We start from the raw sequence: 17,443 nt of genomic DNA, 5'->3' as shown, positions 1-17,443 counted from the left end.
AGGAAATTTTTCTCTGCTGCTGTCAAAGACTAAGTTTACCATTAGGAACATGTAACGCCAGTATTTAGGGAGTAACATGTTTCTAATCACCAGCACCTAAGAGAATCTGTTGCTTTGCTGCACAGGTTTGTAACACAACAAAAAAGCCCTCAGCTAATCTACTGCTAGGAATAGCAGAGCCTCATTAAAACAGAAGATGCACTATACTGCCAAAAGTATTGGGACGCCTAACTTTACACCCACAAATTTTAATGGCACCCAGTCTTAGTCCGTAGGGTTCAATATGGAGTTGCCCGCCCCATCCTTTCACAGCTAGAACAGCTTCAACTCTTCTGGGCCAGCTTTCCACAAGGTTTGTGCACTGGTGTGTAGTCATATAGGAACAGGAAGGGGCCATCCCCAAACTGTTCCCGCAAAGTTGGGAGCATGAAATTATCCAAAATGTCTTTGGTATGCTGACGCCTTAAGAGTTCCCTTCACTGGAACTAATGGGGCTGAGCCCAGCCCCTGAAAAACAACCCCACATCATAACCCGCACTCCCCCAAACTTTACACTTGGCACAATGCAATCAGGCAAGTACTGTTCTCCTGGCAACCGCCAAACCCAGACACGTCCGTCGGATTTAAATAAAACAAACAGAGGGTGCACCAGCCTACTGCATTACCATAAAAAAACATTTATTTAGGAAATAAAGATAGTTATCGCACTCACAAACGGCAATGATGTCAAAGGCACATCATAAAGAACAGCACTTTCCAATCCACACTGCGTGACCGTCCACAACGGGAACCCTGGACTTCCAACAGGCTAACACTTTGAGGACTTACCTCTTCTTCAGAGCACGGCCGTCGGACTGCCAGATAGAGAATCGTGATTCATCACTTCAGAGAACACGTCTCCACTGCTCTAGAGTCCAGTGGTGGCGTGCTTTACACCACTGCATCCAACCCTTTGCATTGCACTTGGTGATGTAAGGCTTGGATGCAGCTGCTCAGCCATGGAAACCCATTCTATGAAGCTCTCTACGCACGGTTGTTATGCTAATCTGAATGCCACATGAGGTTTGGAGGTCTTTAGCTATTGACTCTGCATACAGTTGGCGACTGCTGCGCACTGTGCGCCTCAGCATGCGCTAACCCTGCTCTGTCATTTTACGTGGCCTATCACTTGGGGTAATTTTGGGAATGCTGTATTGTTCCAACTTTAAGGGACTATATCCATGCAATTGTTATCAGAGCCAGTGTTTTTAAAGTCCCATAGGGGGATATTTTTGTGTACAGTTGGCCATGGAATATTTAGTGGCAAGGAAATTTCATGGATGGACTTATTGCACAGGTGGCAGCCTATCACAGTATCACGCTTGAATTCACTGAGCTCCTGAGAGCGATCCATTCTTTCATAAATGTTTGTAGAAGCAGTCTGCATGCCTAGGTGCTTGATTTTTTTCACCTGTGGCCATGGAGGTGATTGGAAATCCTGAATTCAATGATTTGAAGGGGTGTCCCAATACTTTTGGCCATATAGTGTATTTACTTACCATTTCATATTCTAATAAAAATCCCAAAAATAAAAGGGTTTATTTATACCTCATTTAATGAGAGAGGGAAGAACGATGCAAATCTTCCCTTTTGCTCCTGGGCCAAATGACTCTCCACATAAGCCCAAAATTACAGTACAGATACAGCCTGATATTATAGAGCCATGTATGTCCATTTGCATCTGTGCTCTAAACCAGATGCCCAGTTGGCCCAAAAATCTTCTGTTTTATAGTGATTTATAGTAAAAGTATGTCTATTGCTTAAAACTGGCAGTGTGACAGAACTGAGACATGTGACAGAATTTATGCAACACTACATTAGTATGTTATGCATGTTATGTTTTGTTACCAATGACCTGGGTGCGGTTGGTACATTGTTGGACAATAGGACTATTGCCTTCATCAGCTCTAACAAAACTGGTTTCAACTTTCAAAAGTGTACAATAAAAAAAAAAAACATTAGCATTTCCTGCTTGTGCTGGAATCGCTAGCAGCATGTAGTAAATGTTTAACACTCTAAATAAGCCATTTATTATGGAAAAATATATATAAAAAAAAAAGTGTGTAGTAGAGACATTGTTATATCTGTGACAAGTTACTTCATTGTTGCCAAGTACTACAACATGGTTACTAATTTGCCCCCAGCCCACTTATTGAACACTGCCATCGGAACATCACCAAACTGATCGAGTCATTAGTATGCTCTAACCCCACCCCGTCACCAAGCTCCCAGTGTTAGACCAAAAGCACTGTAGAATGCAGTGAATCCTATCTGTATTATAACACTGGGTTATAGAGTCTCTACAAGCATGGGCTTACAGAAATTGAATATAAAGACAAATTTGCATACAGATACTGGTTGTATTTCACAATAAATATAAAATGTTTTGTAACCAATTAATACACAACTGGATTCAGTTTCAGAGCCTGTTCACACCAGAATGCGGTGCAGAAAACCTGCGTTCATGAGCATTTGCCACACTGCGTTCAAAATGCACAGAATGTGTGATCTGGTGTGGGTATTCATGTATTCCTAACGACACCCTAAACACAATGCATTTGCCTGCACCGAATTGCATGATATCACAGTACCACTTGACCTGGTTGCAGAGAGTTTTAAAGTAGGGCATACGCTACTTTTGGTGCAATCCAGTGCAATTTCAGCCTGTTCAAATGAATAGGCTGAAAACTGCACCGCAGTGAAGCACACACAGGGACATCACACAGGGACATCACACAGGGACATCACACAGGGACATCACACAGGGACATCACACAGGGACATCACACAGGGACACAGACCGCTACCTAGTGAGATTCAGGTGTGAACTGACCCTTAATCCTATTATCTCCCAAGAGTTTCGACTTTAAAGTAAACATTTTTTAGCTTTGGATAGAGTGGGGAAAAATTTGAACTCTTGACAGATGCAGGTGTCAAATATATGCAGATTTTGCTTACCCTAGCTCTACAAAGGATGCTTTTAAACTATCCAGTGGTGCATGAGATAATGAGAGCATGGTCATCACATCTTCAAGGAAGCCAACTAGCAGCTTGCGGTCTTCTTCCTATACAAAACCAGGAATACTTGCTTTAGGATAAGAATGCTGCATTTATACATTCAAATTGGCTCATATGATTATGGTTCTCAGCTTTAATTTTAAAATTAAATAAATGTGAACAAATTTCAGAATGCGCAAGGCAAAAACCATACTGTAGTGAAGCCAAGTACCTGGCATACCTGATTGTAACACGTTAGAACTCCAGTTGCATAAATTGGGACAGTGGCTTTTGTCAGGACACCATTTCCTGCTGCAGAATCTGAAACACAAACTCCACGTAAGAATTTAATAGTTCAAGTAAAGCAGCCAACATTTCCAAGAAGTAGGAGTTTCTACTGAACATATGTACTCTTTACGCTGATCATTCAAAAGTAAAACTCAAGACAAATATAAAAGTCTGATCTTTGTTACAGCTATGAATTTATTCAAAAACCATTAAATAAATGTAAATACTGCTTGGTGAAACTACCTGTTATGCATCTAACGTATTTTGCGCTTCATAAGAAACACCTGACCATAAGACGCACCTAGGTTTTAAAGGCAGAAAACAGGAAAAAAAAAATTCTGAACTACTGGACTGCAGACACAGTACAGGAGATGACCAGAGACTGCGGACACAGTACAGGAGATGACCAGAGACTGCGGACACGGTACAGGAGATGACCAGAGACTGCGGACACGGTACAGGAGATGACCAGAGACTGCGGACACGGTACAGGAGATGACCAGAGACTGCGGACACGGTACAGGAGATGACCAGAGAATGCGGACACGGTACAGGAGATGACCAGAGACTGCGGACACGGTACAGGAGATGACCAGAGACTGCGGACACGGTACAGGAGATGACCAGAGACTGCGGACACGGTACAGGAGATGACCAGAGACTGCGGACACGGTACAGGAGATGACCAGAGACTGCGGACACGGTACAGGAGATGACCAGAGACTGCGGACACGGTACAGGAGATGACCAGAGACTGCGGACACGGTACAGGAGATGACCAGAGACTGCGGACACGGTACAGGAGATGACCAGAGACTGCGGACACGGTACAGGAGATGACCAGAGACTGCGGACACGGTACAGGAGATGACCAGAGACTGCGGACACGGTACAGGAGATGACCAGAGACTGCGGACACGGTACAGGAGATGACCAGAGACTGCGGACACGGTACAGGAGATGACCAGAGACTGCGGACACGGTACAGGAGATGACCAGAGACTGCGGACACGGTACAGGAGATGACCAGAGACTGCGGACACGGTACAGGAGATGACCAGAGACTGCGGACACGGTACAGGAGATGACCAGAGACTGCGGACACGGTACAGGAGATGACCAGAGACTGCGGACACGGTACAGGAGATGACCAGAGACTGCGGACACAGTACAGGAGATGACCAGAGACTGCGGACACAGTACAGGAGATGACCAGAGACTGCGGACACAGTACAGGAGATGACCAGAGACTGCGGACACAGTACAGGAGATGACCAGAGACTGCGGGCACAGTAAAGGAGATGACCAGAGACTGCGGGCACAGTACAGGAGATGACCAGAGACTGCGGGCACAGTACAGGAGATGACCAGAGACTGCGGGCACAGTACAGGAGATGACCAGAGACTGCAGACATAGTACAGGAGATGACCAGAGACTGCGGGCACAGTACAGGAGATGACCAGAGACTGCGGGCACAGTACAGGAGATGACCAGAGACTGCGGGCACAGTACAGGAGATGACCAGAGACTGCGGAAATAGTACAGGAGATGACTGCTGACCTTTGGGGAGGGGGGGAGCGGGTACCTTAATTTGACAGGTATCCGCTCTTACTTTCGCGGAGTTGTTCTTTGATCTGTTCCTCTATCCAGCCGCGCGCTGTCTTCCCGGCTTCTGTAGTGTGGGTGCTCGGCGGACAGCCGGATGCCCAGTGCGCATGAGCGAGAAGCGCTGCGCTTTGTGATTGGTTCGGCGGCTTCTGGGATCTGTCATGTGTCCCAGGTACCGCCTTACCATTCACAAAGAGCACCGCTTCTTGCGCATGCGCACTTGGCACCCGGCTGTCACGCACACTACAGAACCCGGGAAAACAGCGCGCCGCTGGATAGAGGAACAGGTAAGGTCCCACTGCAGAGCTGAGCGGCCGGCCCGGTATTCTGACACAGCGGCGGTGGAAATACCGGACCGGCCGCTCCATAAGACGCACTGACATTTTCCCCCCTTTTTTGGGGGGGAAAGAAAGTGCGTCTTATGGAGCGAAAAATACGGTATATATAAGTTTTGGGTAACAAAATCTGACAGAATGGAAGTGCCTGTGTAGTAAATCAGTCAAGCTCTATGCTGTACCATAGTGCCCAACTAAGTGAATTAGAAACTGATAGCTGGAGAAAGTTTTGTAACATCCTCTTTAGTGCAATGTTGGAAGGAAAGCCCCATGCAGAGAAGGCAATAGTGACTGTCCAAGTCGATCATTTGGTTTCCCAAAAATGCTTATTTTTGGGTGTTGCACATTGAACTGCAGACTGGCAGTTCCAAAGGACACCAGAGAAACTTTCATTTAAAGTCTATGGCCATCTTATGACCGATAGCCCTGTGTGACACAAGTAGAGTCTGGCCAGATTACACAGTTTGCTCCTCTTCTCTCAGTCCCAAAGTGTAGAAGAGGATAACCAAAGCTCTGATAGTGTTACGAATTGTATTTTAAAGTGACACACATACAAAAACAGACCTAAAATATGTATTCTTAACCCCAAAAATCACATTCTTTTGCCCTCAGCCTTCTCCAAAAAATGTTTGTTCTGACTTCCTGTTAGAGAGTGGCTGCATTCATGTTCATGGTCCTACTGTATGTAGGAATGTAGCTAAAAAGGTTCATGAACTCATGGTGGACATTACAAGGAGGCAAAAACACAGTAAAATAATTTCATGAAAAATAGATTACAAGCCCGTTAATTAGTAGAAGTCTATGGATTATTTATAAAAAATGAGGATATGATTTAGTGTCACCTTAAATATACTGTACTAAGAAATTTTGAAGAACTGTAGCTAATGAATGTCCTTATAGCTGACTGGAGGTCAGATTTAAATTGATTAAAGGCTGATTTTCTTTTTTTTTTATATATAAATAACAAACATGTTATACGTATCTGCTCTGTGCAATGGATTTGCACAGAGTATCCCCGATCCTCCTCTTCTCAGGTCCCCTGCTGGCGCTCCTGGCCCGTCCCTCTTGCAAAGTATCCCCATAGCAAACAGCTTGCTATGACAGCACCCGAGTAAGCTTGCTCCAAAGACACTGCTCTGTGTCCATTCACACACAGATGCGGCTCAGCCCTGCACCTTGCTCTCTCCTCACTGGCTATGACAGTATCAGGAATCAAATGGCTCCTTCTGCTGTCTCAGCCAATGAGGTCGGAGAGACCCAGGATTGACATGGGGCAAAGGAAAGTATTAGGGGGAGCTGCTGCACACAGGTTTTTTACCTTCATGCATAGAGTGCATGAAGGTAAAAAAACTTAAGCCTTTAAAACCACTTTAAGGGAAAGTACCTACCTTTTAATGTCATCATGTTTAGGCTGCTGTCCCAAACAGCTTTAACACACAACTGCTACATTTTACTAGGCAGCATTGGTGTGGTATTAATGCCTTAGCTGGGTATAGGTATGGTCCTGAACACAAGAAATTCATCAGGAACCCCCAACACAAATTAGGTTTGCCACGTCACTGTACCAAACCTCATTAAAAACCATATTGCTAGAACCAATTTAAAACTTTCCAAGCTCTGCAATAGGATACTATGGAGTTGATTTACTAACACTGGAGAGGGCAAAATCTGGTGCAGCTGTGCACAGAAACCAATCAGCTTCCAGTTTTTTTGTCAAAGCTTAATTGAACAAGCTGAAGTTAGAAGCTGATTGGCTACCATGCACAGCTGCACCAGATTTTGCACTCTCCTGTTTTAGTAAATCAACCCCTATGTAAGGGCTCGTTCACACTTGACTGTTTTACCAACACTTGCCAAACGCCCCTATAGCGTTGGGCAAGCGTTGGTCCATCGTTTGCAGAGCGTTTTTCAACGCTCCACAAACGCCGCATGCGCGGTTTAGCGGTGGTTGCTAGGCGTTTGCCGAGCGTTAAAAACGCCCCACAAACACCTAGGATGAAGTTTGTATGGTGTTACCGCTCCGCAAACGCCCCGCAACCGCGCCACAAACGCCGGTCATTTGTGGAGCGGCACCATAGACAAGAATAGGAGGCTTCAACGCCTCCTGACTCGTCCAGAGGCGTCCGTTTTGCCGCACCGCGCAGCTACCGCTCCCGTTAGAACAGCACCATGTGCTGCAATGTGCAGAATTGCCAGAGGCGTTTGGGAAGCGGTAAAAACGCTTCCCAAACGCCTCTCTGCCGCATGCACACAACGTTAGTGTGAACGTAGCCTTAGTAAAGACCTAAAGAAAAATACACCCAGCGTTATCTCGAAGCACTAAATAACTAACAAAACATTTCAAATTTTCCAGACAGACATTATAACAACCTGTAACTTGAACTGCTGACAAGTATTAATAGACTTGTGAAGTTTGTCTACCTCTATAAAAAAGAAGAAAGAAAAAAAAACAGACACAAGTGTTCAGGAAATGGGCCAACGCCCTTCCTCTCCAATTTTTGTGCACTCCAGTCTGCTGTATATTTGGATTGCCTCTTTCAGAGGTTCAACTGGTTGGCTGACCCAGTCTGTAACTGTTCACAGTTGTTTTCATTGAAGTGTCCTAAGTTATTGACTTTTATAGATTACCTCTACAGTAGAGGGATTTGAATTAAAATGACCCCAGTTTGTTACACGACAACAATGTTTGGTACAGCCCCATCAACAAAGGAGAAGCAACAACCACACATTTTTGCCTTCATGTCCAGTAAAAGTTTGCTTTTTTCCCCAATATATATATATGTATATACAGACCACAAAGTTATAAAGAAAAAGGAACTTCAGTGCAAAATAGAAAATCATTTTTATCAAGAAAACCAGGATTCGATCTGTCATACGTTAGTTTGAAGATAAGTGACCAAAACAAAATTTATCAGTAGTTAGTTGAGCATCATCCATAGCCCAAAGTAGTTTACATGATTCAGTGAAGATGAGTTAGGGGTACCACTTGCATGTAGAAGCGGGTGGCTGTCTCAAGACAATGGATCTGATGCATTCAGAAAGCTGCTAAGTTGTTCTTCAGGAAGGAGAAGAGAGCTTTCTAACCACTAGGACGTTGACAAATACTTCATTAATGTTAGCTGATTGAGGTATGCTTGCCAATCTCTAATCAATTGGACCAGAATGTTTACTGTATAACCCCCAAATCACCAAATGAATGGACGGTGCATTAACTAGTTCATACAAGCAACATTATTCACAATGAACAACGTATAGGGCCATCTCTAATGCTCTCATAGGTGGTTACAAGTATTCTCAGTGTCAGTTAGAAATGATAAAGTGTCACTTTTATTTATCGTATTTAATGACCCTTACCAATATTTTCCTCAGACAGCCTCAATATTTCCTGGAACTGTGGCTTCACCTGAAAATATAGATAATGATTGATATTATAGTATTGTTAGGTCATAAGAATACAAAGTAGGTGAATAGATGCTTCAGGCACATACCAGCACACATGTAGGCTATTCAATTTCTAAAACGGTTTGCATGGTTACCTTTGTATTTGTAAATATTTTTCCGAATGTTCTGCACAGTCGCCAGAAATACCTTGAAAACTCATGAACGCAAGCCGTAGAGGCAACATTAATGCGACCAACTATCTCAATAAGTTGGGGTAATCTAAAAAATACAAAAAGAAAACTTTAATTAAACATAATACCGAACTTCAGGCAAAAGACTAAAAACACACAGCTGAAACCTGTAACATTTTCATATTTTTCCTATTAAATTAAATTGGTTGATTAGCCACTTAAAAGCGTTCCGAATTGAAATGCGATACGCATGCTTAACCGCTTCCATACCGGGCACTTTTACCCCCTTCCTGCCCAGGCCATTTTTTAGGTTTCAGCGCTCTCACACTTTGAATGACAATTGCGCGGTCATACAACATTGTACCCAAACTAAAATTTTATCATTTTCTTCACACAACTAGAGATTTCTTTTGGTGGTATTTAATCACCACTGGGGGTTTTATTTTTTGCTAAATTGACAAAAAAATGACTGAAAATTTTGGAAAAAAACAAACACGTTTTTCTTTGTTTCTGTTATAAAAGTTTGCAAATAAATAATTGTTCTTCATAAATTTAGGCCAAGATGTATTCTGCTACATGTCTTTGGTGAAAATAACCCAAATTAGGATGTATTTTTTAGTTTGTAGGAAAGTTATAGAGTTCACAAACTATGGTATAGATCTGAATATTGATCAATCCTGAAGTACTGACAGCCAATCTAATTTCTTGAGGTCCAAGAATATCAGAATAGTACAAATATCCTCCAAATGACCCCTTTTTGCAAAGTAGACAGTCCGACATACTTCATAGGAGGCATGCGAGTATTTTGAAATTGTATTTTTTTTTGTCATAATTTTTCGGAAAATGAAAAAATGAAAAAAATTATTTCACCATTTGTTTTTTACATACTGTCACCAGTGCAGTACAGCGTCATCATATAACTGGCATGGCGGTGATCAGGGACATTGACTGGTGACAGTAGGGAAAAAAAAAATATAATTTTTTTATTATTTTTAACTTACTACATTGTTTTTCTTTTTTTTTTAATTTTTTTTTCATATTTCACTATGACCAAAGTAGTACAAATGTTACCATAGTACTACTGTAGGGAAGTGATCAGTATTTTCTTTTTATACACAATTTGCTTATAGCAAAGAATTACTTTGCTATAAGCAAGCATTTACCTGAATGACATCGATTCATTCAGGGGTTTTTTTTGTTGTTGTGCTTAGCTGTGATTTGGCCACGGCTAATCACATGACACAGCTGGGCTGTGATTGGCGCAGCTTGTGCATGTGATCGCTGTGACCATTCACAGCTAGGCACACTAATATACAATGGATGGCATGAATGAAGCCATCCATTGTATACAACTGTCATGTGACCTGCTGTTATTGGTCACATGGTACTGGCAACGGGGGCCGGTACTCAGATCTGTCATCGGCCGTGTCCGAGGTACACGGCCGGTGACAGATCGCGCCACTGCGTGGCTCTGCAGGTGCGCAAACTGTGCATGCCCAAAAGTACGCCATAATGCGTGAAGGGGAAGAGCAGAAATCAGCACTCTGAATAGCTGCATCTCTTCTCCCATTACTTTCTCTTCACATAGGGACTCAAACAGCAGGAAAAGGCATGTGTGTGTGTGTGTGTGTGTGCGTGTGTGTGTGTGTGCGTGTGTGTGTGTGTTGGGGGGGGGGGGGTGCCACATCCTGCTGTGTGCATCTATGGAGCATGGCCTTGGAGACACACAGGTCAGAAGCGAGCAAGCAGTGTGTGTCCCCATAACAAAGGAGCCAGGACTGCAAGTTTTGAAGGCTGAAGGTTTTTTTTTACCTTAATAAATGTTCTGCATTAAGGTTAAAAAAAAAATAAACAAAAACAAAAAAAAACACCTTTGTGCAGTCATTACCCCCCCCCCACTCAATACTTACCTGAGCCTGATCTTGATTCAACTCTGTGCCTCAGAGCAGCAGCTCTCTGCTCTCTCCCTCCTCACAGGATCAGGGATAGTAGAGCATTGAGATATTTTCCCAAAGTAATGAAATGGCTTAACTGCTTGAGCCATATGGGGACTCTCCAGGGGACTCTCAAGTAATGAAAAGAGGATGCAGTGTGAAGGACTTTTTTTTTTTTTTTTTTTTAGATGGATCTCATGATTACTCCTTCACTCCACTGAGTTGAAAAAAAAACAAAAAAAAACCACCTCAACGAAATACACTGCAGAGGCATATGTTACCAGAATAATAGCTTGAGCTACGCATTGAAGCTTGAGATTTTGCAATAGGACGTTATGGTTGAGGTCTTCCAAAAGGGAAAGTCCTCCCCCACTCCACTGCCACATTTGGCACTTTTCTTTGGGGGGGGGGGGGGGTGAGACTGGAGCTCCTCTTTAAGGACAAGATGATATTATTGGTCTGTTACATACAGGAGGAAGCATTTGCTTTTGCCCAGTGACGTGTCATGATTTAAGTGACTGTATCACCCATTAAGTAGATGTTGAACCTTCATATTACCCGAACAAACATGGCCCTGTCCTTCTGGAAGGAAAAGCAGATAAACATCTTCTTGGGAACAATTATAACTTGATGAGAGGTGATCTATACTTGTAACTGTTACACTTACAAATTATTTAGCACAGATGCATACGTTTAACATGAAAACATATCTGATGCCACGTATTTTGAAAAATTGTGTGGAAACAAGACACCAACTTACAGCTGATTGACAACCCAAAGTAAAGTTTCCCATCCCGTGGTACCCTCGTGTTCCAGTTGGTAATCATAAAGCTGAAGTAGTATAGCTAGCTGCTCACGACTGCCAATGATGGTGGGTACATCTTGTAGAGGCGAGATGGGCCGAGGAAATCTAGTCACTATAAAAGATAATGTAAGCAATAGTTAGATATGGCTTCTAGAATATGGAAAGCGTCTCTCTTCAACCTACAAATTTTCTCTGACAAGATACTAATCAGTAATCATAAACAGAACTGGCATAGTAACATCAAAGCATCACAAAGCAACGTGACAACTATGGGGATTTCCTTTGTAGACTTTCAGAGGTGGCAATACCACATTACCATCATAAACTAAGCTCTAGCTTCACGTGAAAACATGGTCATAGTCACTCAGCTTTCCCGCAAGGGTAAGTAAAAGAAAAAGGGACTTTTTTACACTATAATCAATCTCAACCCAATATAAAAGGAACAGAAATTGCCATCATACCAAAACACAAAACCAGTGATATTCCAACTGTAACCTGTAAGTCAACACAACTAATGGAGAAGGATTTACTCACACACAAGAACACGCCCAAATAGTACATAAGTCAAACAATGCTTCAGTGTAAAGGTAAGAAAATCAGACGAAATAATAGCAGGTGGTAAGGTACTGGTATTTACAGTCACTTGATACTCAGTAATGCTTTCAACAGCCCAGTAACACATCAGAAAAACACCATAAGGGTGCATGTTAGCTGCAATTCACCTCTCACTATGAAATGTTCTTTTCTTATTCTAATCATTGCTTATATTTTTAATGTGCCAGAAGACAGTACAGAGAACATACCCTAGGAGAACACTAAAAACCTTGTATAAATCAAGGCAGTATAAAAAGTCAGTAATAATAATGTCCACGATAGTTGACTAAATCACTTAAGAGTCCCACACAGACCAGCAGTTAAAATCTGTCAGAAGAAATTAGCAGCCAATCCGACCTGATCCTTAGTCTGTGTAACGGCTCTGAATCGGCTTACTGGATATCAGTGACAGGTAGGGAAGCTCTGATTTGCATTAAAATAAACTTTATTGTGAAACAGTGTATCTTCTGAGCAACCAACAGAAATTAATATATCAAGTTCCAAATTATATTGATCCAGTCTCCTTGGTTAATTTCTGCTGCAGACAACCCCTTTCTGTGCATGTAATTGGTGAGTCTGAATTTACTAGCGCTGATTGCTTTTTCTTTTAATGCCACTTAGATTTTTAAATGTCACAATACAAAAAAAAGCAAGGATACAGTAAACACTACCATATTCAATGTATATTTCTTATAAAGCATGTTTTACATAGCATTCAGTATACAGAGTTAAACTGTTATGAAAGTGGCAAAGATAATTATAGAGGGCCCTCGTTCCGTTTATATGGTCTCTCCTTTCCCAAACATTGTACCCTGGATCAGATCCTTCATATTGGACTGGGAGGGGGTGGAGGGAAGGGGAGATAGAGTGACCTATTCCATTAATAAGTGTAGAGGCATGCAGCGATGTAGGCCATGAAAAAGAAAGGTAGTAGGAAGAAATATCACAAGTGTAATAAAAGCGCCACACCCTTAATACTTTAAAGCAGCAATTCCACCTCAAAGAAACCAAATAAATTTCTTAGTGCTAGAACTTAAATAAAGGAATGCGCTAAAACCACAAACTATTCCTAATTTAGTGTAGAAACATTAGTGCAAAAAATATATATATCTATTCTCAATTAATATCAAAAAATATCAAAATTATGTGCAAAACAATTTTTTAGTGCATAAGTAATTTCAATAATTAAATTTGTGAATATAAAAAATGTGTCCAATTCTGAATTTCTTCAAATGTCCAAATAAATCCTTTTCAAATTCAGGTGCTCTCAAAGAAATTGTGCCAAAATCCACCACCAAAAGTAAAATTGGGTAACTCACCAGAGCTCCATGCTGATCAATCTCTAGATCAGCAAAAAACGCTTTTTGCTCTGGGAGCAGATGCAATGAATCAACTTCTCAGGTGTGATGATCAATAGCTACACAATCATCCATAAGGTACAGTTGCAAGAAAAAGTATGTGAACCCCTTGGGATTACGTGGAGTTTTGCATGAATTGGGCATAAAATGTGCTCTGAACGTCATCTAAGTCACAACAATAGAAGAACACAGTCTGCTGAACATAATACTACACAAACATTAGATGTTGCCATGGTTTAATTGCACATAACATGTAAACATTCACAGTGCAGGGAGGAAAAAGTATGTGAACCTTTGGACTTAATAACTGGTTGACCCTCCTTTGGCAGCAATAACCTCAACCAAACGTTTCCTGTAGTTGCAGATCAGACCTGCACAATGATCTGGAGTAATTTTGGACCACTCCTCTTCACAAAACTGTTTCAGTGTAGCAATATTCTTGGGATGTCTGGTGTGAATTGCTCTCTTAAGGTCATGCCACAGCATTTCAATCGGGTTGAGGTCAGGACTCTGACTGGGCCACTCCAGAAGGCGTATTCTGTGCTGTTGCAGCCATTGTTTTGTTGAATTACTTGTATGCTTTGGGTCATTGTCCTGTTGCATCACCCATCCTCTGCGGAGCTTCAGTTGGAGGACAGATGGTCGTACGTTTTCCTGCAAAATGTCTTGATAAACTCTGGAATTCATTTTCCCATCAATGACAACAATCCTTCCAGGCCCTGAGGCAGCAAAGCAGCCCCAAACCATGATGCTCCCTCCGCCATGTTTTACAGTGGGGATGAGGTTTTGATGTTGGTGTGCTGTGCCTTTTTTTCTCCACACATAGTGTTGTGTGTTCTTCCCAAACAACTCAATCTTGGTTTCATCTGTCCACAGTATATTTTGCCAGTAGTGCTGTGGAACATCCAGGTGCTCTTTTGCAAACTTCAAACGTGCTGCAATATTCTTTTTGGACAGCAATGGCTTCCTCCGTGGTGTCCTCCCATTGTACTCCATTCTTGTTTAATGTTTTCCTTATTGTAGATGTGTCAACAAAAATGTTAGCATGTGCCAGAGATTTCTGTAGGTCTTTAGCTGACACTCTGGGATCCTTTTTTACCTCACACAGCATTCTGCGCTGTGCTCTTGCAGTCATTTCTATAGGATGACCACGCCTAGGGAGAGTAGCAACAGTGCTAAACTTTCTCCCTTTGTAGACAGTCTGTCTTACCGTGGACACATGAACATCAAGGCTTTTGGAGATACTTTTGTAACCCTTTCCAGCTTCATGCAAGTCAACAATTCTTGATCGTAGGTCTTCTGAGAGCTCTTTTCTGCAAGGCATGGTTCACATCAGACAGTGCTTCTTGAAACCAGTAAACCCAAAACAGGTGTGTGTTTTTTAAGGGCAGGGCAGCTGTCAGCAACACATCCAATATCATCACACTGATTGGAGTCAAGGTTGGCTCACTCCTGGCTCCAATTAGCTCTGGGAGAAGTCATTAAGCTAGGGCTTCACATACTTTTTCCTCCCTGCACTGTGAATGTTTACATGTTATGTGCAATTAAACCATGGCAGCATCTAATGTTTGTGTAGTATTATGTTCAGCAGACTGTGTTCTTCTATTGTTGTGACTTAGATGACGTTCAGAGCACAATTTATGCCCAATTCATGCAAAACTCCACGTAATCCCAAGGGGTTCACATACTTTTTCTTGCAACTGTAGGTATCCACCACTCAATATAATGGTTCCAGGAGCATTATATCACTCTCTCTTTTTATATCTCTCCACCGAGGTCATGTTTGGGAATGAAAGAGAAAATCATGGTGCAGCCAATTTTTTTATAAAAGTATCCAACAATTTAATAAAAATTTACACTCACAAAAAGGGTGTCTTCACCGACACCAGTTTAACAGCATAAAACAGCAAATGGTATAACAGTCTCCTGTTCCCCTCACACTCACTACAGCGCTCGTGACTCAATCTTCTCCACAAACGTCAGCATCCAGCAAGCCCTACTAGTTTCATCATGAATGACGTCTTCAAGGGACCGCCCCTTGTATAACTGTTGTATAACAGGAGACTGTTATACCATTTGCTGTTTTATGCTGTTATACTGGTATCGGTGAAGACACCCTTTTTGTGAGTGTAAATTTTTATTAAATTGTTGGATACTTTTATAAAAAAATTGGCTGCACCATGATTTTCTCTTTCATTCCCAAACATGACCTCGGTGGAGAGATATAAAAAGAGAGAGTGATATAATGCTCCTGGAACCATTATATTGAGTGGTGGATACCTACCTTATGGATGATTGTGTAGCTATTGATCATCACACCTGAGAAGTTGATTCATTGCATCTGCTCCCAGAGCAAAAAGCGTTTTTTGCTGATCTAGAGATTGATCAGCATGGAGCTCTGGTGAGTTACCCAATTTTACTTTTGGTGGTGGATTTTGGCACAATTTCTTTGAGAGCACCTGAATTTGAAAAGGATTTATTTGGACATTTGAAGAAATTCAGAATTGGACACATTTTTTATATTCACAAATTTAATTATTGAAATTACTTATGCACTAAAAAATTGTTTTGCACATAATTTTGATATTTTTTGATATTGAGAATAGATATATATATTTTTTGCACTAATGTTTCTACACTAAATTAGGAATAGTTTGTGGTTTTAGCGCATTCCTTTATTTAAGTAGTAGGAAGAAAGGCTGGGAAGTATGTAGGGAGAGTGGGAGATCAATGTAGGGGCAAGGGGCTCCAGCAAAAAAGCAGGAGACTAAAAAAAGGCGGGGGGGGGGGGGGGAGTGTCAGAAAGGCAGCTAAGGTAATCCGGGGTGGCTCTAGTGTGTGTTAGGTCATTTTACAACTCGAAGGATGGTAGATCTCTTTTTAGCATATTAGTGCATCAACTTGCGCTCTCTGTCACACTCACATTTTATTATATTTATTAGCAGGGCCCACAATCCCCTCATGTTTTGCATTGTATTGTTATTGTTCTGTCACATGTTCTGTCCCCCTTTGTAATGTACAGCGCTGAGTGAACTATTGGTGCTTTATAAATACTGTATAATAATAATAATAATAATAATAAGGGTTTTAGAGGTTTCCTTATGCCGGCTGCTTATACCCAGGATTGAAAAGAGCTCGCTTTACGTTTACATTTTGTAGACAGTATCAAGGAGATTAATGTACATTAGTTTTTGTATTCATGGGAGAAAGGTTTCTAGCAATTTCATATAAAGATACATTTTTCTAGCCAATCCTGTTTAGTGAACAGCCATTCTTCCATTTCCCAAACACAACTGACTATGAAGGCTCTTGTGTATCTCTAATATTTCCTATACAGAGTTCAGTGAAAGATTTAGCATACTGCAGGATCATTTCAATTCCACACACACAAATATACTTTCACATTACAGTCGTTTAAATGTTTTGCAACATCTTACTGCAGGTTGTTCCACATTTTATGTTTCATTCTGAGCTTAGTGAATGGTAAACCAAGCCACAGCTCTTGTAAATGTAAAATTGCTTACCAAGTACTAAACAGTTTTTGGCAGAGCTTGCATATCTCTGTACGAATTCTGAACTGATTTTACTACCAGACTAAACATTAAAGTATCCCTGCACACAAATATTAACAAAGCTATATTAAGGGTCTGTGTCTATGAGGTGTGGTGTGCAAAATACAGTGTCCTTTTGACATCTGTTGAAGATCATTCAGAAACCATTAAGAATTCCTTGCTGGTGCATTCACCTGTGATTTCATGCTGCTTCTTCATTCTCATCTACTTGTATGGGGAAGAAACAAATCTGAAGTGAACTAAAGCTGGTCAACACTGGTCCTAACAGTTTTGCAGAAATGGGTTAATAAATAACAGAAGGGATGATATTTTTACCCCAACAAGAGAATCTGCTGCTCCA

The 17,443-nt window shown here is 41.6% G+C and overlaps 1 protein-coding gene across 4 annotated transcripts in view; it reads right to left on the bottom strand.

The window, feature by feature from the left end:
- The window catches only part of RELCH (RAB11 binding and LisH domain, coiled-coil and HEAT repeat containing), a 214,323-nt gene that overhangs the window by 59,681 nt on the left and 137,199 nt on the right, over positions 1 to 17,443 (bottom strand). For all 4 annotated transcript variants that reach the window (XM_089674859.1, XM_089674857.1, XM_089674858.1 and 1 more), the window contains 5 exons: positions 11,535 to 11,691; positions 8,805 to 8,928; positions 8,623 to 8,671; positions 3,278 to 3,357; positions 2,998 to 3,104 (listed from right to left, as the gene is read on the bottom strand). In XM_089674859.1, coding sequence (XP_089530985.1) covers positions 2,998 to 3,104; positions 3,278 to 3,357; positions 8,623 to 8,671; positions 8,805 to 8,928; positions 11,535 to 11,691 — 517 coding nt within the window. The remainder of the gene's footprint in view (positions 1 to 2,997; positions 3,105 to 3,277; positions 3,358 to 8,622; positions 8,672 to 8,804; positions 8,929 to 11,534; positions 11,692 to 17,443) is intronic.

This window comes from Staurois parvus, unplaced genomic scaffold (genome assembly GCF_062004578.1).
Source record: "Staurois parvus isolate SC_StPar_1 unplaced genomic scaffold, SC_StPar_1.0 ptg000153l, whole genome shotgun sequence".
NCBI lineage: Eukaryota > Metazoa > Chordata > Amphibia > Anura > Ranidae > Staurois > Staurois parvus.
Note: the sequence above shows the minus strand (reverse complement) of the source record. Positions and strands in the feature narration are given on the sequence as shown.